At 41.0% G+C, this 22,501-nt stretch overlaps 1 protein-coding gene and 1 long non-coding RNA gene across 2 annotated transcripts; both read right to left on the reverse strand.

The window, feature by feature from the left end:
- Positions 1-1,630: 1,630 nt before the first annotated feature.
- On the reverse strand, positions 1,631-3,540 carry LOC308041471. Its single transcript, XR_013922233.1, has 3 exons — positions 3,509-3,540; positions 2,888-2,995; positions 1,631-1,758 (listed from the first exon to the last, which is right to left on the reverse strand). It is a non-coding gene; the product is annotated as an uncharacterized lncRNA (long non-coding RNA).
- A 1,484-nt stretch (positions 3,541-5,024) lies between these two features.
- Positions 5,025-21,473, reverse strand: LOC308040502 (serine/arginine-rich splicing factor 5-like). Its single transcript, XM_080344554.1, has 8 exons — positions 21,336-21,473; positions 18,879-19,017; positions 15,178-15,248; positions 14,321-14,407; positions 11,947-12,016; positions 8,077-8,150; positions 7,487-7,597; positions 5,025-6,542 (listed from the first exon to the last, which is right to left on the reverse strand). Exons 2-8 carry the CDS (start codon positions 19,002-19,004, stop codon positions 6,251-6,253), a joined length of 831 nt encoding a protein of 276 aa, XP_080200680.1. The 5' UTR covers positions 19,005-19,017; positions 21,336-21,473; the 3' UTR covers positions 5,025-6,250.
- Positions 21,474-22,501: the final 1,028 nt, after the last annotated feature.

Genomic DNA, 22,501 nt, shown 5'->3' on the forward strand with positions numbered 1-22,501 from the left:
ACATCCTCAGACACATGGTGTGAACTGTGGGGTTGTCATATGCAGGAACAGGAGCTGAACTCAATGATCCTTGTGGGTCCCTTCCAACTCAGGACATTGATTCTATGATTCTTCACAGCCTTCACATGATCTGATAATAAGGTGTGCTAAAGCTTCCCTCAGGCACAGCATCGCAGCTGGCGCTCTGGTACCCTGAAATCTAATTGCCTAAATACTGAACAAACCTCACTGTTAGGAAACTGCACAGTCATGGTGAAGAAGCGTGTGGGGCAGCTTTAGACCCAAGTCCAAGGTAGTCCTGGCTGCTACGTAACACCACAACTTCTTCCCCGTGAGTACAAGCAGAAACCACACTCACCACACTCTATTTCTGCACACAGCTATTGCTGTTGTTCAGGAAGTCCAGACAAATGCAGGGTAGGAAAGTGCACAGTGCAGGTTCACGAGGCCTTAGCAGAGTTTAGTAAATTCACTCACAGTTTGCAAGGTGTTCACTGCAAGATCTGGGTTCTCAAAAGTTACATACTAAGTATCATCCATTCTCACGGGGAAATACAGCATAGTGTGATTATTTTGGTGTTAAAGGATGAGAGTTACAAGCTACTGTGCTAAAAAAACCTCAGGAGAGTATGTACAACGAGCAGATGTGGATTTTAGACCATCCAAGTGCCAGTACTGCGAAAAGGTAAAGCAAATTGAAACACATGGAGGGCAGATAAAGGCAGAAAGCTTGCAGCGAGCATTTTGGCAAACCTGAAGACCATAATCAGCAGTGGTTCTTGCACAGTGCTAGAAATAGGCTCTGAGAATTTGAAGGAAAATAACAAGGAAGCTTTTTAAACATATAAAAAACTTAGGTTTTTTTACCACATCACTTTTCAGTTAGGTATCCACAGGAATTGGCAGTGATGCAGAGAACATGGCAATGGCCATGTTAAGAAACAGCAGTTTGTTAAACAGCCAGTGTGATCGGAAGCTTTATTGGGAAAAAGACATAGAATGAAGAAAGCCAAGTGCAATCAAAAACAACACTTCAGGCTGAAGCACTAGGTGTTGTGTTTAACTCCAGCTCTGCTAAATTCCATCTTTGGTGAGAGGCATGGTAGGGCCAGGCTGTCTAGAGAGGCCAGATACTGGTTGTCTGGTGGTCAGTGCCAGCAGGACAGATTGCCCATGGCCTAGGCAGACACAGTCTGCTTTGCAGAGCTCTGACTGGTAGCGGGAATGCTGGTGGCTCGGATTCCTGATGTCCCGAGGCACTTACAAAAATCCCAACCAGAAGTCATGGCGCTGAGTGAGGCCTAGATCCACAGTCTCATTCACTGAGTTTGAGGAATACTTCTTTCAGCTATAAAAGTGACATGCAAATATTTCATACACTTTTCTTCCTTTACCTGTATAGCTTTTCCTTACGTGTCTTTCCTGCCATCATCGTGCCAGCATATGCTGCACCACTGCCACTCTACCTCCCCAGCTAAAACCTGACCCAAATTTTAACAACGGTTTGGGTACCTCTGCTTTCAGTGCTCTATGGTGGGAGCATTTTCAGATTTTAATAACTTCGGCTAGAGCCAGTAGGTACTCACTTCCTTTAAAAGAGTGTACTGCTACATCTTACCTCTATGAATCACAAAGTAATGTCCAAGAGAAGTCAGTTGCCTTAGAACGTCAGAGAGCTGGCTGTTGGGTAAAACAAATCCAGTGCGCATGTAGGATCCCGCTGAACCTGATCTGAGGGTCTCCAGTGATGTATCACACCTACATACACACATACAGAGCAATTCTTGGTCTGAACTGAAACATCTACTCTAAGCATATTGATGTGGATCTTTCCAGCTCAACCTGCCACTGCCAAATGCCCACAGAGTGCAAGGGTTTTCTAGAGTGAAAAAGGAGAGACATCCCTGGTTACAGGAAAAAGCCATCACACAACACAGAAGTATCATTCATTAGCAATGAAGCTCTATCTTCTATTTTAAGCCCAACATTAATCTTGAAGAACAGGTTCTACCCTGCACTCTTCTCCTCTCCCTCATGGTTCTAAGCCCAGCAAATCAATAATAGTGATTGTCCTTTGAACATCTTTAGACTACCCAGACACACAGTTACCATTAGCTAGTATTTCACTACGGCATACAATTTGTCCTTGTTTCTAACCCAGGCCTCCAACCTGTTAACCCTTGTGCTTTCCTCTTGGTGCTGACTCTATCCCAGGCTTGAAAGGCTCCCATGTGGAGTCAGTGTTTCTGCTGTATCCCCTCCTTTAAACTGACGGTCACAGAGCACTCTGCTTGTGCTGCTCCCCCAGCTATAGCCCTCTGCCAGGCATAACTGTTAGCTAATCAGTGTCATTGTCCTAGGAAATCACCCTCAGGGGGGAAAGGCTAGCAACTCTCTTGCAGATTTGCAAACAGAGGGGGTGGAGGGGTAGCTGACTGCAGGGCTGGTAAAATGGGAAACGTACCCTCAGGTACTGTACACACAGAGCATTAGTCTCCCAGCAAACAATGGTTAAGGAAGGGGAATGGAGGGAACAGACTGCAAAGAACAGGCTTCCAAAACCCTTGTAAGAAAACTGAAGCCACTTAGGAACTGGACAGCACTCAGCTCTAAGATCAGGGTGCAGCAGGAGGAGCAGGCAGAGCGGAGAACTTCCCACCTCAGAACTCATGGACCTCGACCCTCTGCTAGAGCAGTGGCAGAGCTCTGCAGGTACAGATCCTGGGGCATTTCTTCCTACTTGGAAGCAAGCTGCTACTTCACCTCATTTTTGAAAAAGAAACTTCTTATCTCCTGAGAGGAACCAAAACCCTTCTGAGCCCATTTCATGGCTCCAGAGGCAGCAGCAGCAAGTACAGGCACTAGATGGCTGAAGCCAGAGCTGAACCTGTTCAGTGAGGTGTCCTGGCCTTGGCTGAATGCACATTCCTCCTTCTGATCTCCTGGTTTGGCAGCTGCAGGTGAACACCCCCATCACTTGCTTTCCTTTTTGCATCTGTAAAGCAGAGATGTGATGTGGCTGAGTATAATAAAAGTTTATCCTCACAAAGTGCTGGGATACTCTTAGATGAAGAGTCCTGTGTTAAATTGATAAAAACGTAATTAATAACAAAGAAGTGCCATAAACATCACAGAAAATACACTCTTTTTTTTGCAGCTGGATATGCCAGTTGCCAAAATGCAACTAATTGCAGTGCTCCACTTCTAGCTGTGCCCTGTGCTGCCAACAGTTGCATGCTGTAGCATGAGGCTTCTTCTGGGATGGAAATGTCCTGTGATAAGAGAAGCACAAGAAATCCCAGACAGAAGGAGAGTGATGGTGTTCTGTTTGAAGAGTGTCTGCTTGGAGACCAGAATGGGAGGATAAAGCCAGGAAAAATAGGATACTTGTGTTTATGAGGGAGGCAAACAGGGTCACAAGAGAGTTATACCCCAGGTCATAATTCCATGTCCTCCCTCCCAGAGAGGACTGGAAAAAGCAGTATGGTGGAAGACCCAAAGTACCCACATTTTGTGATGTTATTGAATTGGCTTCTGAAGGATCAGATGAGCATCAGAGCTAGCACAAGACAAGGAACGGACACAGGGATGGCACCTTGTCTTGCCAGCAGCAAGCTGCTAGATGATCTCAGCCATATTTCCCAACTGCACCGCCAAGGTACAAGTGGAATCTTTGAATCAGATATAAATTTAACATTTGTATTGTCTTATGTCACCTCCCTTTGGTGACGAGAAATTTATGAAAACTGCTCTTCAAGGATCAGGTTAGCAGTGTAAGGGTAGGAGCAATGACAGATTTACTTGTAGATGCATCATGACTTCAGAGCTTTGTTCCTTTCAGCTTTGCAGGGCTGGGAGCAGCAGCCTTCTGCCAGTTGGAAAGGATGATTCCCAGCTTTCTCACGGAAAGTGTCAGATGTTGGAACATGCTGCCTGTAAAAGATATTACTTTAATACATTAGTCTATTTACCAATGTTTTAAAGCAGAGCTTACATTCCTGTGCTCTGTAAAGTTGGAGTCAAGGCACCTGATACAGACAAATTTGTTCCAACAGAGTCTAAAGATGCTTTATTTTTAAAATTATCTGATTTCTGAAATACATTAATATTTCAGCCAAGTTTCAGACTATAATGTGTTCCCTAGTCTACTAAGCAAGTCTATGTCCACCAATCACGATGCCTACCTGACTTGTAGATAACATCTTTTCCCAGGAACACGGGTACAACTTCAGTGTTCTTTAGACCTTTTGCTCACATATGTTTTAAGGGCTTAAGCTTTTTTGACATGGAAAATATCACGGAAGAAAAAGACATGTACACAATAAATAAAAATTTGGGCTTCAATATCCATTATTTCTACAGGCACCTAGATTAATACACCAAAAGAAATAACTAAGAGCTGAGTAACCAGGGTCTCATCCTCTCCTCTAAGCTGTTTTAGCTGCTGAAGATTCCTATCTTTGCCCTTCAAATAAACAGAGAAAGCTGCCAAGTTCACATCTACCATAAACAAATCTTTCCTCAGAGAAAGATCAGATTTTATATTGTTAAGATTTCAAAAGCTCACCTTTTCCTCACCTGAACACCTTTGTATATCTTAGGGGGACAAAGAGCCACTGCATGCCACCTTGACAAACATGTAAAAAAAATAGTGAGAGGTCTATTTCCATTGTATCACACTGCACTGGTAACACACACCACCCTGCATAATTTTACCTATAGGAAGACTCCAACACCTATGAATATTTAGTTGCTGGTTCCTCTGTTTGAAAGGAAGGGGAAGGACTGCAGAAATACTGTCTGCCATCTGTGCAAACAGCCACTGATGGCCACGACAGTAAAACCTTACTCTGTCCTCCTATTAGTCAGCATCTGGTTACTTATGTGTCATAACTGGTTTCCAGTTTACATTTTGCTTGCTTCCATATGGGTACACCTTCAAATACATTTCCCTGTGATCACGTGTGGAAGATTGTACAAAGTGAACACCAGCAACAGTAAAATTGCTAAACAAAACTGCAAGGTAAGCCAGAAAAAGTTTTTATTTTATTAGGAATGGTACATTTAAACACACATAAGACTTTGGGATTAATTTACATATTTTTCCAAAAATGTTTCCCTTCTTTAACGATACAGAAGTTAAAAAAAATCTAATTCCAAATTACAAGAACAAACAGTATTTGCAGTGGAAATTTCTATTAATCAAAACAACTGTGCATCCAGGAGATTTAAAGAAATTATCCTCTTTATGCTTTAACATGATTAACTTTTTCTGTCACAACTGACTACACTTTTCCTCGGATTTTTTGCTGCTGTCATTTACTAAAATAACCTTCCTTTCCATCAAGTCTATTGCTAGTCATACACATGTTATTCAGTATCATACGTTTGGGTATGAGAGCTATGTCACTTTTATAAACATCAAAAACATGGACATGCATATTGACATTTTCTGTGCAGTTTTATGGAGTCACCTGTCAAATAAGGCCCCTACATACAATACCACATACTAGTGAATTACTGGAAAATTAGTAGAATGGATTCCCAATACTGACAACTGGATGGTATGTTTCATCTTAACAGGAAATTCCAGCTTTCATTACTGGTTAACATTGTATTGATTCACTAACCAAGTGAGCAATATTCAACTGATTGACGGGTATTCCTGAAAGTCTGTTGCAAATTAAGCATATTATCAATGTAATTTAAAGCTGGAACTTAAACAGCCTGTAAAGCCAAGCAACAGGGGAAAAAAGTGAACTCTAAACTAAATTCAGCTGGTCCACTCATTCTTACACAGAAAAGTAGCCACACAGTCGTAACGGAATAAAATCTATACTTCCTCTTCTCAGATTTAATACCAAGGACAAAAGCTAACGTAGTAATTTGGAAGTCAAAGGCCTTGCAGGTGGAGGGGAAAGTGGGGGGCAAGAGAGGGAGAAAGCAGCGTATTGTCTCATCCCATTACCTCAGCATTATGTGTACATAATATATCTATGATATAAATGTTTACTAATAGCAGGGAAAAAAATAAAAAGACTTCCCACTCCAGACTTCACTGAAGAGGAGAAAGCTGACAGCCTCTCCTCACAGAGATGGCCCATTTGATGACAGGCACTTTGGCAATGTAAAAGGAGGTTATCCTCTCATCATCTTAACTCTTCCCCTCCCAGTTCTCATGTATAATTTGTCTCAAGTCTTCAAGAAACTTGAATCAAATTAAATGCATTAATACATCTCTAATAGCAGGTTAACTGCGGCTACGAGCAGAGCTCGACCTAGAACGAGATTTTCTTTTAGAAGAAGAGGGAGATGGGGAAGAAGCTAGCAAGCTGGAGCGGTGGCTTTTCTGGGAATAGCTCTTCTTAGGTGTACGACTGCGAGAACGAGACCGGGATCGAGATCGGGACCGGGATCGGGATCGTGATCGGGACCTGGACCTTGATCTTGACCTGGACCTGGACCGGCTGTCCGATCTGGAAGATCCTGTAGACCTGGACCTGCTCCGAGATCTTGAGTAACTCCTTGATCGAGATCTGCTTCTAGAGAAACACAATTAAAAGCTGTAGTCTCACCCCCTATTAAATTTAAAGTACTCAGTTTAAATTCTCAACTACTTTGTATGCACAGCACATCCATTTGAATATGCTACGCACAGCATTCAATTATTTCAGAGTGCTGCAAGATTTCTGCTAAGTTCCATCACAACAGTATCTTCTTAGGCCAAGGCTACCAGGAGCTGCTAAGCCTTGACATTCTCTGCTAGCATGGCAAAATATGAGCTGCCTAATTAAAAATGCCTTCCCCCTGCCCCCACCAGGAGGAGACAAGCAAATTTTTAGTCATCTATAGAGAAAAGCACAGAAATGAAAATGATACATGTGGTATTTATTATCTCTAGAAATACCCATGTAGATTAGTTAGGGTTTCTTTCAAGATCCTACAAGTCTTTAAATGCAGCGAACATGAGCACATTTTAAGGCCAGAGAATTTAACACCTTCCTTAGTTATGCAACCCTTTTCTCATGAAAATAAATCTATTTGTTTTTCAGAGAGACAATGAAGAAGCTGCAGTTAACATGTTTATCTTAAATGACTAAATGGCAGAAGTGCTTTGGGAATAATGCTAGCAAACTGTTTTTCTTTGATGAAAAAGTTGTTTTTCACAACTATTTGAAAGACATTTCGAAGGACTGTGAAGCAGCTTTTCATTAAATTAATAATACCAAAATTAACAGCTTTTTAAAAAAGTCCTTTTATTTAAATATAAATTTTTATCTTAAAAAGCTCCTTACTCTCATACAAAAGTGCTCTGCTTACCCTGTTTTCAGCAAGTTAGTTCTTATCTAAATTTGTTTACGCTGCTAGAAAGTGGTTCTGTGCGGTGACATTTAGCTTGGGGCCAAAGAATCAGATAATAAACTTTGGCATCAATAGTACCCAAATCCATACCCTCAGCAGAATTTTATCAGGTCAGGTGACATACCTATGCCTTCTGTGATCTTCAGTCAATCTAATTCTGCGTCCATTCAGCTCAGTGCCATCCAGTTTTTCCAGTGCACTCTTCATATCACTATAGGATGCAAATTCCACAACCCTGTACACCATCGGGAAAAGAAGAAAAATTTTCAGAGACATTGATAAAGCAAGAATAACAAGTTTGAGCCTTTTTCAATCTGTTGATTCATAGCTTGATGTCTTCTCTTCTGAAAGCTAATTTTTAACTTGGTTAACAGGAAAATGTGATGTTAACAGTCCTAGCGATCTGTACCTCACATCTTCTTAAACCTTACCAGAGCTCTCAACTGCAATGAGATGGAGAAAATCCAAGCAGCTACACAAACCTGCACCAGCTGAGGAAATATCTCTCAGTCCTCCATTAAACTGCATTCTAAAGCTCTCCAAGAAACAAAATACTTGCAGACTCCCCTGGCCCTATTTAGATTGTTTTTTTAAATCAGAAAAAGTTCAGCACCTAAGCCAAAGATCTATGTTTCATTTATTTTACATTGCAAGGATAATCTTGCCTTTAACAGTTTCAGTTATCATATGGATTTAGACACAAAATGAACTTACCCTTCATTCCTGTTGTTTCTGTGTGCATCCACATAGGTGACCTCCCCTGCCTTTCTCATGACATCTTTCAAGTCCTGCAGTAAAAGTTAACATTTTAGCCTTAAACAGATGACAAATGAGTCAACCAGCAGTAAGTAATGCCTGCCTAAAACTTGCTCTGCTAAAACTGCTTAATGCTTTTTATACTTCATAAAAAATATATATAATTTAGAAAAGTTTCTGAATCAGCCTATGTAATAGCAGCTGCCTATAGAAATGATCCCTCATTTTTAGAACCACAGTGAATAAAATATTGCTTTTAAAATAATCCTGCATCCCAAAGCCAGCTGTTACGAAAATACAATGCAACACCTAAAATATCAACATATGCACTGAAATCAGAATGGTAACAGATGAAAAGCAACATAGTATTAAATGCAATTTTTCATGACTAAACACCCCAGTTAAATGACAATCCAATATAAGTAGACAAATTCATTCTATATGCCTCACCTCCCCCAACTTCACAGCAAAATTAAAAGCAAAAAGGTGTAATTACTATAAAACTAATAATTTTACAGAGGGAAAAAATGTTTTTATATTTCACCTGAATATCTGTCACGCTACAGTGCCACGTCAATAGACACCCTTGTATTTAACTTAATAGTGGCTAAACATGCAGACACTGTAAAATTACTTGTTCAGCAATAGGATAAAGTACAAACAAGTAATATAAAAGGTCATTAAAAAGCTAAACGTTCTTGTAAGTTTAAGCAGTACTTTTACCAAACAGTATCTGGTATTTGACAATTCCAGACTACTTACCGCAACATGCCACGAGTGGCAGATGATACAAGAAGGTACCTTAAGCAAAGAGTTGCTTGTCCAATACCTAGCTGGCCAAGAGGAACTCTCTTACATGAGAAAGGCAGAGTGATGGCTCATAGCAATACGCTTCACGGAGGTACCAGGGGCCCTGAAAGCACTGGACATAGTCGCCAGTCTCCAGAAGTGGCTAAAGAACCCGAGGATGACCTGTGCTAGCCAATCGAGATCAAACCCAGGCAAACCAAGATCTAGATCGCCAAAAAACAGAAGTGTCATAGGAACCAAAAGGCAAATTCAGAACAGGCCAAACCCTAGAATTTCAGCCACTAGAAAACCCCCAAATCTTTGGTTCTTTTTCCTCCACACAAGAAAAGTGAGGGTTAACCAAATCAAGGTTGTTAGAAGAGGTTCAAAATGCACTTGGTTAGAAATACGCTTAGGGAAGAAAAAAATACAAAACAAAAAGCCAAGAAAAGTTTTAGAACATGTCCTACAGAGTATAACATGGCTTAGTTTTATCTAATCTCTTAATTAAAATTAAATAATTTTATTTTTAAAACTAATAGAGATTTTCTTTGTTTCACCTGTGCTTACACAAAGAAAGCTTAATGGCAAATGAAAAATGGGCCCTACAGCACCACTAAAAATAATACTTCAACCTCAGTATGTTTAGACCCATTTAAAAATGAAGAACAAAATTTTGGCTCTGCTCAATTCGGTGAGATCTTAACCAGACTAGGACTGGTAAGTCAAAAGGAAGTTAGAAAACGTTTACCTACATACTTATTTTCTAATTCAATAACTTTAGCCTTTAAAATTCAGGCCCTCCCAGACTTTCCACAATATACACTGAATCCTAAGGATCATCATAATGAAATATCACTTGTAACAGTAATGTCCACATGATTAAGATGCCAACATTATTGCTCAAAAAGGAGTAAGGGTGCATGTGTTAGAAAAGCTCAGGGTATTTACTATCATTAGGGGAATGTTTTAAAGTTATCTGTTTTTACTTAACCTGTGGAACAATCAAATTTTATCATAGGTTTACTATTCTGCTTCACCTTAAACAGCACAAGAATACCCTGTTGTCCTTAGCAGCAACGGAAAATAAGGTATAGGACAACCATAGATCAGAAAAACACATATTAAAAATTACATCTGGATGTAACACATCTACTTTTCCCAACTGCTTGAAAATTCCCAGATACTGAAGAACTAATGAGGGTGGATGGAAAGCTCTGAACATGCAGAAATATTGGTTTGCTAAAATATGGAGAATTCTGACAGTGTCTACTACTTAGGTATGAGATTACCTATTAACAATATAGCCAACTATTTGAGGAAACTGATCCGAATGCATTTCTTTTTAATATCCCATCACAATAACTTTTTAAGGAGACAGAAGTTCTCAAAGCATGGGGATCTGCACATACCAAAGACGAAATTATGCATGTAAGTTTTAAAGCAAGATTCCATACCGATTGTGCTTGCTAGAAGCTCAAGGGTTAAAAGGGAAGAACAATGCCACTACTGTTAATGTATTAGCTATTTTAATCTGTTGTGTAAGTAGCATAGTTAAAAGAAGTTAAAGCACTATAGTTGGTATCAAAGCAGTACCACTTTAAAACTAAATAAGGCTTGCATATGGATGTCAGCTTCAAATGATTTCTATTTAGACAGGTATCAAGAAGTCTCTTATGCTAACTTACCATATATTTAAGAGAGTCATTAAAACATTTAATTAGAATGCTAAAGATTCATCAGTATGAAATGTGAATTGGGAGGGCTTCAGTTCAAAACAGTATGTACAAATAAAGCCATTATAAATATTCACGAGTAAAAAAATTACAAAAACATTAAGGTTTTTTTCAAGTTATGAATTTAAGACTAAACAGTATTATAGGATTTACTCTCCTTAACACTCCATTCTAGCTTACTTCTCTCATCCCTACTGTCATTTCCAAGTGCTGTGTTTTGTAACAATCTCTTCATATACGTAACTGCATAGCATAACCAGAAGATATTTAGATGAAAACCACTTGCTCATCACATCAACTCAGAAGTTGTTCTTCTAGTTATTCAATAATTAACACAACTGTACAATTATGAACTTTTGAACCTGTCATGCAGAAGATAAACAAATGTAGTTCGACCATTTATCTGCATGGACTGTACCCAAGCTCTTATGAAAGACACCAGCGGCGTCCCAAGCAAGCCGCACAGCTCCCTCATGCGGATTTAGCTGCAAGACCAAGGTTTTAAACATTCCACGTGTCCTACTGCATCTTTCAGTGCACTAATTAAAGTATCTTTACTCAAAGAATATAAAGATTAATGAACAAGACTAAACTCCACTATTCAGTCACCTTTTGTAAACAGCATCTGTTGCTGTGCCCTTACAAAATAACTTTCTATAGGCTGTATACTGTGCAGAATACAACTAAAGGAATTGATTATATGGTTATTCTGTTAAAAGCCAGCTAAAAATTATCAAAACATTAGCAAGGGGTGGGAAAAAACAAAACAAAACAAAAACAAAAACATGGTAAGGAAGCTTCAAAATATAATTACTGAAAGTTTGGGAATATCTATGGTAAGCATACTTCACACAGTAGCTTTCCAAAGACTCCTTTTAATGATATATTACCAGACTTCTCAATCATGCATCATGTCACAAAAATATTTTACAAAACATAGAAGAGACCATAAATTTTACCCAAAACAAAGGCGTGCACTTCCAGGTGTAACAATACAAAGAGATGGATGCTATGCTTCAATAATTTAGAAACAATCTAAGAGTCTTCAAAAGTTTGATCAGTTGGTAAACACATGCAAGAATCAGTTCCCAACCACAAAATCTAGTTATAGAACTATTTGCACAGCTGTGAAACAAGACTTCTCTAAGTGTCTGAATGCTAATTTTTAGTAATCACTGAAGCCTTTTTGCTTATTTTTTATTCAGGTTAAATATTTATGATGGCTTTATTAAGAAATTAGGCTGAGAGCAGCCTACTTACCGGGTAGGAAAATAAGGTGTAAAAAAAGAAGATATTAACTCACCTGCCAGCTGATACGGGATGAAAGGTTTTCAACTATGATCCTGTGTTCAGTACGAATAGGAGGTCCATACCTGCCAGAATGGTTCAGAGGAAAAAAAAGTCTCCAGTGTAAGGAATTTAGAACTTAAGAAATCTGATGTTTTCTATAGTTTGCTGAAATACTTAAATATTTTCCTTGTTGCTGGACTGCAGATTTGATTCCCCCTAGACAAGAATATATTTAAGAGTCCACTACATGAAGAGACATGCTACAACAGGGTTAAAAACAATTTTGATAAAAAAGTTTATACCAAGTCAGTGAATAAAGCCACCATTTTTTCTAGATACACTGAAATAAGTGCTTAGTAGAATGAAAATAACGTAAAGAGAATTAGTTTCATTTTGGTATTTGACAGGCTTGGCTCTCACATATGGTTTTGGAGGATATTCATGTAAAGGGGCAATATAAAAATTTATTTTTCAGTTGGTAGGATAAATTCTGCTTCATGTCAGGGAGATAGAAGGTGGAATTTAAAGGCATCTTAGCTCACACTTCCAAATTCCAAATAACTGTTAATATTTATAAATGCATCCATGACCTATATTAGATAATTTTGTGGACAAAAATACTCTTATTTTAGTAAAATGAGAGCGAGATAAGTGGTGCCCTGAAATAACTGTGGCAGTTCACAGTTCCTGAATGAATGCTGATGTTTTTCACTTAACTGAAAATTAAAGACCCTCTCAAAAATGAAAATGTGGCTTGAAAATGTTCATACAGAAGAGTAAGACATCTGGAAAGAACACTGCCCTTGAAGGTAATTTCTGTTCCATATCCTCATCATTCTGAATCCAAAGGGATCTAAGAACTGTGTGGAAAAAGGTATGCTAGCCTTTTGATAAGTAATGCAGGATTCTAACAATGGTACTACTTCATATTACTGTAAAAAGATTCAAGAATGAAGAACACTGACCTTAGAGAAAATTATTCTCATCTTCTCCTCCCACAGAAACAAAATCCTAAATTGTGCGTATTGATTTGTACACTGAAGCACAGGCAATTTCATCTCAGTGCATACCTCAAAGTGTCCCAATTTTTTTCAGAACATCCAGATCTTCCGGGCATTTAAACAGAGGTCCCAGAGTCCCAAAACTGGCAGGCTGAGTCTCATTTTTCCATTATTGCAAACCGCAGTCTCTTCCTGTCTGGCATCGGCAGTCTGACATCATGAACATGACTACAACGTCAGACGCCCACGACCTTCAATCACACTTCCTACTTTAAAAGTCCAGTTTTAGCCTGGACCTCGGACCAATTATACCGCATCAAGGTTACTGCCACTAAAGAAAAAACATTCTAATTAGCATATTTGCATATGCAAATTAGATGATCCAGACACTGGTTTGTAAATGGCAGCAATTCTGACTTTGAAACAAACACAGAGGTTTATGTCAGTTAAAGTTTTCGTCTTTCTTCCAAACTCTACTCTGTAGAAACATTTATAGCTGTGGCCTATGCAGAGTAATTTATTCCATGCATATTTACTTCACACAGGTAAATATAAAATACAAAGGTATAATGTGTTGTTGTTTGGTGGAATATATGCAAATCTGCAGAGCTTTCACAAACTCCACTGCGAGTTGGCACAGTGTTCACCACTGGCTTAAATCACTGAAAGTGAACAACTCCACAAACACTTGATGTCCACTACAGGTACTCTAGATATGAGCTATGTTGTGTTTTTCAAATTCCATTGTCAGACAGAGGCTCTCCTTCAGCGAGGCACCCGCTCCACCAGCGGACTTAGTCAACTGGTATTTGCACACTTTTGCGTATCCTAGTAACTTGTGCCCTAGCACTGTTTCTCAAATATAGTTCCTTTTGTATGCTGTGCTGAAGTAAGTGTTTTGATAACCATACAACTGGAAACGTGAAAGCTTGGCTAGATGGTAAATACCCTGAAGTATTGTTCTAGAGTAATTCTACTTAGCCTGTAAGCTCAGTTTAATGACAAAAGCCTCAGTAGAGCAGCTCTGGCATTTTTCTTGATTTAGTGTTAAAACCAGTCAATCCAACTGCAGCATTACTTCTTCACATCATTTACGCAACAGTAGGAAGCAACACCAATGTAGTGCCTACAACATGGAGAGGGAGCATTTCATAGCAGGTTTGTGAACCTCCGCGAGCCAGTTAAACTGCTTTAAAATCCATCTTCTCCTCAGCCAGAGAAGGTTAGTAATAGCAATGGACCTGCAAGGTTTGAGAACATGAAACTTTGTGAAACTATACAAGGAAACAGAGCTGGACCCCTAACTCCAACCACTAGAAGAAAACAGCATTTCAATACAGTTCCTCAGTTACTGTGTTTGTAGGAAACAGAGTCCAGACCACTCACCTAGATCCACTCTGTGAGGGGTAGTAACTGAACCGTTGTGAGAATCTGCCCCTTCCTCTTCGGGCTCGAGCATGCTCTATCGTAACCCTTAAGACAGGAACAAAACAAGCAAACAAAACATAAACCCCAAATTTTAACTATTTGACACTTAGATCTTTCACAACTATAAGCACATGTGCATAAACAAGAATTATCTTGCCCTTGCAAGGACTGATTTATAACAGAGTTGCTGGCATTTCTTAAAGAGCCAGAACTGTGGTACTATCTTGTCTCATTCGTCTCCCTCAGACTTGGATGAAAATTGTCATAGGTCTGTAATTCAGACTGAAACCATTAAATTGGCTCAACAAGAGCCCAAGAATAATCACAGAGGGAAAGAGTACCAAAATAAGTAACAACCACCTAATGACCTAAATCCAGCTTCCATAATCAAAATAAAAATTACTGTAACAAACAATTACTATAGTCCACATTGTTGCAAACTGAAGGGCAACACTCCAAACAATGAGAGGTTATCATCACCCTATTTTCTGAAGTCGACAGATAAATAACAACAAAAAAAGTTTAATTAATTTTTACTAATATTTCTAGTGATAAGACCTTGAATTAGCTTTGAAGGAGAAATAAGTGCAAGCGGAGAAAACAGTCAGCCCTGCTCGAAACCACCCCCAAACTATCTCTGCCTTTTATTACAAGATTGTAGCTAGGTTCCAAATGAATCTCTTTATCTAAAGTTATGGAAGGTGTATCCCACCACAGAGCCACAAGAAACAAATGTCAGAGGACAAACTAATGCACTGTATTTGGATACAAAGAACTTTTGCTGCTCTTAAGGGAAATTATGGTATCATGCTTACCTTTCATCACACAACTCTTTACCATTTAGTTCATAAATTGCATCATCAGCATCCCTGTGGTCTTCAAATTCCTAGAAATAAAATAGGAATAAAAAAGTATTTTCCCTCATAGTATATTCAAATGCTAGAAAACGTATTTTCTTTATAAATTTTAGATTTCTGCAGCAAGCATCAGCCAGAACTTTGAACAGGGAAGTGGATTCCTAGTATAGGGTGTTTCAAAAAGATGGACCCAATTTGAAATGTATACTGCTTTGAAACTGGGTCCATCTTTTTGAAACGCCCTGTACGCTTATGACTGAAAAGCCAAGATATTCCTACTCATGATCATTTCTTCTCCTTCCACCCTGCAAACTCCCTTTGCCCCCCTCAGTCATTTCAGTATAATTATTTGCAGGACCTACATAAAACAAATTAATTAAATTACCTCAGTTTTTACAGAAATACCTAATATGCTTTCTAAAAAATAGCTCGGGGGATTACTTCAAGGCATTCAGTTTAAAACACAGCCCTACATACAGGGAAAACCTATATAACAGCACGAGCTGATCAACTGCAAACAAAAGCAGAACTGTGCGCTCCCAAAACCCTTTCAAGAGTTCTGGTGCCAATTAAGTTCTTACTAAATTGGGAAGGAAAGTGTAAACCAGAAAAAAAGCCCTTCTGATTTGTTTCTGAGCAAATTAAATTCTGTGATTCTGTGACAACTCTGGCAAAAAAGGTGCCTGAATAAGAAGAGTAAGAAACATAAGCCTTTCTTCAGCACTGGTCACCTGCAGGCCTGGATCAGCTATAATATGCAATTTAATATACTGTTGCAATGGAATCTGTCGCTTCACTTTGGCAGCAATGCTGCTTTAGTCAGCCTGATTAGCCTCTGCTCGCTATCCAGCCCACTGGTTCTTGGCAAAGCTGTTAGTACAGCTCTGCAGGAAACTAGGTCAAGAAACCCATCCAACTGAAAAACAGCACACTTTGTTCAGGAGGTGTCGTGAAAAAGACAGTGTTATTTTTCAACTAGATCAGCTTCCCAGGTAGGTTCATTATGTGGCTGAACAACTGTGGTAACACCAAATGAGGCAAGGGGAGAAAGGAAAGAAAAAAAGCAGTGAGAACAAGCAGCTGGGTAGGGACTGCTTGAACCAATACCGCAGATAGAGGAAAAAAAAAGTTGTGGAACTGCAGCTTGAGAGCAACAAACAGAGAAGAAACTTCTCAAGTTGAAGAACGTGTTTGCATAAAAAGTTTTCCAGAAGCAATACTGGCTTAAGTAATCTTCCCCTTTTGCACTGAAATCTGTTTCACTAGCAAATGAAACATCACACATCCTTGCATGATGATGCAAAGACTGAGAAAATTCATTTATGCCCAGTATTTAAGAGTATCAATAGTTAACACCTACAAATGTTATGATTTCAGTTAGTTTCTAACAAACTGAATGTTTGCAAGTCTACCTAGCTTTATGGTCGGAAGTTTGAAAAAATTCTGCGCTGAAATCTACAAAATTTAAGTAAATATTATTAGTTTCAAAGATCAAGCAATGATTTCAATCAAGCGCAATGAAGCACGCTTTTAACATTACAACAATGATCAATCAAAATCACCTGGTTTTGTAGCAGGTTTACAAATTCAGATTTTAAATAACAAAAACTAAATATGAACTGACAGCCCATGATAAATAAAGTACCACAAAGGATAATTCTATTCAATGTATTGAAAAATGATCTGGATGACCGGACTGAGTGCACTCTCACCATTTTTGTGGCTGACACCAAAGTGAGAGGAGAAATAGATATACCAGAAGGAAAAACCACCACACAGATAGACCTTGACAGGCCGAAAAATTAGGCCAACAAGAATCAAAAGTTTTAACAAAAGATAAATGTGAAGTCCTGCATCCAGGCTAGAACAATCCTAAGCATCAGAACAAGCTGGGGTCTGAGTGCCTGGAGTGTAGCTCTGCTAAGAAGAACACGGAAATCCTTGGGGAGAGTCAGCCAAGTATGAGTCAGCAGCGTGGTCTTGCTGCAACAAAAGCAAACTACATCCTGGGCTGTGAGAGTACAGCTAGCAGACCAAGGGATGTGACCATTCCACCCTCCTTGGCATTTGTTAGGCCACATCTGGAACACCATGTCCAGCTCTGACCCATCCAGCTCAAGAAAACCATTGAAAAATTGGAAGGGGACCAGCAAAAGGCCACCAAAAGTTATCAGAAGGCTGGAGAACAAGGAAAGGGTGAGAGTGCCATGTTTATTCAGCCTGAACAAAAGGCATCTCGAGGGGGATCCAGCTGGAGTCTTCCAAAACCTAAACCACAGTTACAGAGATGCTGGAAGTGCTTTCCTCATGTGGGTACACAGTGATGGGATGACAAGGTAAAACAGGGCAAAGTTTTGTTCAGATGTGAGGAAAAAATTTTTCATCATGAGAACAGTAAATTTTTTTAGACAGAGTTATTGGACAATTATTTAAGCATACTAGTGAGCTCTGAAAAGAAAATGCTTCTGCTTAGGAACTGAAGAAGAGAGAAAGGAGGGTTGACTGACTCATGTACAGGTGTTGAACAGAAGTTGTTCCTGAATGAATCAACAGCCCTGCCCAAAAAGAGAAGAGAAGAGAAACACTCAGGGAAAGGTGATTGAGAAACAGCAGCAATTAGAAAAGACATGTTAAGTAAACTCAGGCTCACATCTAGATCAGCCATTTATCTCCGGACTTTAAGAGACAGGTATTTAACTGGTGGCAGTCAACAAGACATAGCTCATACTGCAAGGCAATCAGGAACTGACACATATAGGAGTCTAGATACTTCTTATATAGATACTCATAGATACTCATATGAAACTACAGCAAGCAAAGCCTGTTTTTTTGTTCTTTTCTCATAACTTCATTTAAGAGATTGATCTTGGCCAAACGAATGGCATGTAAGCCTGCCATAGTGCAATGGCAGCATCTCAACCTGTCCAGATTGAACTCACTGCTCCAGAACAGCTAATTCTTAGTTCTCAGGAGATAACAATTAAGAAACAGGCTGAACCTGAGTCAATCTGGGAACCTGTAAAGCTGTAAAAATTTGGACAACAATTTAGAAGCACAGAGCTCTAGAAAGCAGCGGTAGGAAACTAAGATCCCATGAACTGTGTATTTCATTTAATAGTCTGACAGACACAGCTCCTGTGAACATGTATGGATGGTGAATACACCCAGCTTTAGCTGCACAAGAGTTAAAAGCTGTGCTGCTTAAAGCAAACAGCATGCAGCTATTACATCTGTTGTCTTAGCCAAGAACTTCACTTTTATGTAAGGCCATTATTTAGAGGTGTGACCAACCAGACTAGAAGTAAGATAGCAGTAAAGTGGTTCTGTATAAACCTTTCTCCAGGTCAAGACTTTGTCAAGTTTTGTAATGCCATAATGGGATATTTACACTGTCTTCAGAAAAAAGGGTTAAAATTTAAGTTCACAGAAGACTATGATCAATATATTTAATGTAGCTAGATTATTACCAAGATTTTGAGCAAAACCTGGCCAAGACCAGGTAAAACTGTAATCCAAACATCTGAAAAGCAATCTGAAATGCAAATTAATATTTTCCATTTCCCATTTGAACTATTACACTCTTACACATCTTCCCTTCCTTGATATCAGCATAGCAAGGCTAGTACCTACACAAGAAAGGAAAACAAGGTATTACTTACCACAAATCCAAATCCATTTTTTAGATGGATTTCTCGTATGCGTCCATATCCTTTGAAGAATTTCTCTACGTCCCGTTCCCGAGCGCGTGAGCTTAAGTGTCCAACAAAGACCCGGCAGCCACTCATCTTAAGGTTGATGCTAAGAAAAAACAGTACTGTTTATCAGATTAACAAACCTAAAATGGGGTGATGAAGATCACTTTAACCTCATAACTCTTGGTTAAATAGGATTCCATTTTATTGTCTTCTAGGTGTATATGTTAAAAACCCAATTCTCTATAGCCAGAGAAGTGAGAAAATCCTGTCTTACTGACTTCTAGCAGACTCTGCACAGACCTCCCATTTTTGTCCTTTTTAGTCTTACCACTAAAAAGACTTCTTGTATCAGAAACAGTTTTTGTTTGCTGTTAGACTAATAAGGCTTTTTTATCACAGATCAAGAAAAAAAACATTCAATAAGCTCAAAGATGAATTTACTGGGCTAACAGCAGTCAAAAAAAGAACAAAACTGTTATGCTAATCATTGGAATAGCAACATAATACACTGTAAAACTTTTACTTTCATCTGAAATAACTGCTGCAATAAAAGTTATATTAGCACCCCAAAGATAAACAGTAGTCATCAGATTATTTCAATTTGCACTAACCATAAATTACCTTCTTTTAACAGTCTATCAAGTTATAAAGAATAAATATTCTGTTATTATGAGATTTCAACAATGGCAAAAATAAACGTTATTTTGGATGTTCAGATTTTCAAAACTATCTACTGATGCAGGATACATAATTTGAGAAACTCCATTGTTTGAGTATGCCACTTTTTCATTTTATGCAATTAAAAAATTTTTAAGTTCTTGTAACTAGAAAGTTTTAATTATTTGGCTCTCTCAGTGATCTTGCTGTCAATCAAAAGGCAAAGAATCCAAGCCCTATAAGAATGGCAATACAATGTGATCTTATATTACAATACTGGGCTGTAAAGCAGACAGAGTAAACAGACAACATATTATGTTAGCTGTGAGTGTAGTTCAAGACCATTTAGATGCAGTATTTTGAATTAGTGTGATTTACCTTCCTTGTTAACACTCATTAGGTTTCTATTGATTAGCTCCATTACTTGGGCCCACTGTGCCATTAGAGTGCCAGAACTTTGGAAGACAGAATACAGGGCTTCTTATGGAGCAAGGGATAGAAGTGTGACAGCACTTACTTAGCTCAGCCTAAACTGCTTGTGAACCATGACCTGAGATGATACCTATTTCATTGGTTCCACGTGAAAAGTTTTGTGCTTCCCCTACAAAAGTCTAAGCTGCCCTTTGTAACCATTTCTTCTGTGTTGCTCACACTCGCATTTTCATGTCGTGGAATCCAGTTCAGAGGACTGATTCAGGTCCATCGCAGAGTAGCGAGTCTTCTGACAGACTGTCTTCTCTGACGCATCCTTACCACACAAACACAGGCAAGGCCAGCAGCAGGTATTAAGGGAAAGACAGGCCTTTGCAGAGGAAGGACAGACTTACATAACTTTGTGTTTTAAAACATGGCTGAACAGCCGCCTTGGCAACAGCACTCGTTTTGGGAACAACACAGGCCGACAGGTTAAAACTACTACATAATTGCCGTTCAATACTTTTTAGTTCTTAGTTCCAGAAAAACAAGGTGGGGGAAGACAGAAGAATCACAAAAGGAAATGAACATGAGATGGATCGCATGGCCTGAGTAACTGTCACAGATAGAGCATAAGACGTGCAAACTATCTGTCCGTTATTTACTCAAGCACCAGGGAGTACAATGGCTGCGACATCTTTTCGAACACCTGCAAGTCGCAGAGATTCACACGTTGTCCCTAGCACAAAGCAACCGCCTTTGCTCACAAGATACCACACGCCAGCAAAAACCACTCGGGAAACATGGGCCCGCAGCGAAACACCATCTGCTCGATCGTCTTTCTGAGAAGCGGGGCCGGAACGGGGCTGCTTCCTCAAGGCAGGGGGAGCCTCTCCTTGGGTTCACCGTCACCGAGGCGTAGGCCCAGGCCGAGGCGTTCGCCCCTCCGGCTCTCCCGGCCGGGCGCGAAAGCTTTACGCTCGCGTCCAAGCCCCGACGGCTCCCAGCCGTCCTCCTGAGCACACCGGCCGGGACCAGCCCTTCCCACGCAGAGCCGCGGGGCAGCGATGAAGCGCGGCGGCCCCCGCGGCCTGCTGCCGGCGCGCCCCGGTTACCCAGCGGCCTCCGCCGAACGCCCGGCCCAGCGGCCTGCGCGGCGCCAGCGGCCTGCACGGCGCCAGCGGCCTGCACGGCGCCAGCGAGGCCTCCGAGAGCAGCTCCCCTCCCCTCAGCGCGGGGCCGCCACAAGAAAGGCCGGGCCCGGCTGCCAGAACCCTGCTCGCAACTCGACGCCCGACCCTCCGTCGGCCCTCCCGCCGCCGAGCGAGTCATGGAGGCGCAGACACTCACCGTCGCCGAGCGCTGAGTCCTGCGGGCCGCGAGGAAACTGCTGTTCCCGGCCGCGGCGGCAATGGCTGCCGTGCTCCTGCGAAAGACCAGCACTGCCGCGCGCCCCCAACGGATGCTGCGCAACCGCCAACGCCCGACTCCAACTCCCAGTGTGCCCCGCGGCGGGCTCGGCCGCGCTCCGCCCCGGGCTGGCCCCGTTGCACGCTGGGAGATGGAGGCGCCGGGGCCCGTCAGCCGCCGGGTTCGGGCGGCTCGTTTGAGCAGGCGCCGTGGGGGAGTTTTGTGGGGATGAGGGTCCCCGAGGCGGGCGGCTTGTGGCCGGAGGAGAGGGCTGCTGGGGGGTGCAGCGGGCGGGGGCAGGCTGCAGCCCAGTCAGGTCGCGCTGCGAGGTCGGGGTCGTAGGGCCGGGGAGAGGCCGAGGGGGCTCCTGGCGCAACCAGGCCCGGGTGCGGGGTGGGAGCGTGCGGGGAGCCAGTGCTTGCCTGGAGCACCCCGAAATAAACCCGATGGGGTGATGCTGTGCGTGTGCATCCCTGCCCTGGCTGCTCTGCTTCGAGCTGAACTGCCTGTGGCTTTTGACCAAGACACGGAAAAAGAGATGGGTATGTGTACTGGTTAATGAGTGGAGCAGCAAAGGCACACATCCAGAGAGCTACACGTCAGCTCGGCAACCACAGTTCTGCCAACAACAGCTGGCAGCCCCAAACTGCCACCGCCTCCTCTTCAGCGCAGAGAATTACGCCGCAGTACTGTTGCTGTGGCGGACACCAGGGGGAAACCTTGGGTGAGGAAAAGTGGCCGGTGAAGCTACAGGTTTGTGTGGAGGTGCTGGGCAGCAGCAGTTTTCACCTGTGTGTACGTGGAGCACACTACTTTTCTGGTTTAGCAGTGTCTGAGATGTGCTTATTTTATGGAATTGTTACAGTGTAATTCGTGACAGCTCACAGGATGATGAGCAAAACAGAAATTGTTATCCTTTTCTTCAGTATAACATAGCTTGTTTAACCTTCACTGTCCAAATGCGTAAAATATAGCTACAGTTTGTTTTGCCTGTTTTTTTCCCTCATCTGATAGCATCATGTCTACATTTCCTGATTTAACTCTGAGTGAATCTCTAAGTTACACTTATGACACTATATATTAGATTCTGGCATCATTCAAATTTC

Source organism: Nesoenas mayeri (genome assembly GCF_963082525.1).
Source record: "Nesoenas mayeri genome assembly, chromosome: 5".
Taxonomy (NCBI): domain Eukaryota; kingdom Metazoa; phylum Chordata; class Aves; order Columbiformes; family Columbidae; genus Nesoenas; species Nesoenas mayeri.

Bases quoted from the DNA above. Each gene is read 5' to 3' on its own strand.
- LOC308040502 (XM_080344554.1), bottom strand. From the start codon at position 19,004: ATGAGTGGCTGCCGGGTCTTTGTTGGACACTTAAGCTCACGCGCTCGG. The intron at 12,017-14,320 runs GTGAGTGGTCTG...CCATTCTGGCAG, and splicing joins CCCTCACAGAGTGGATCTAG to GTATGGACCTCCTATTCGTA. The intron at 6,543-7,486 runs GTATGTCACCTG...GTGTTTCTCTAG, and splicing joins GAAGATCACAGAAGGCATAG to AAGCAGATCTCGATCAAGGA.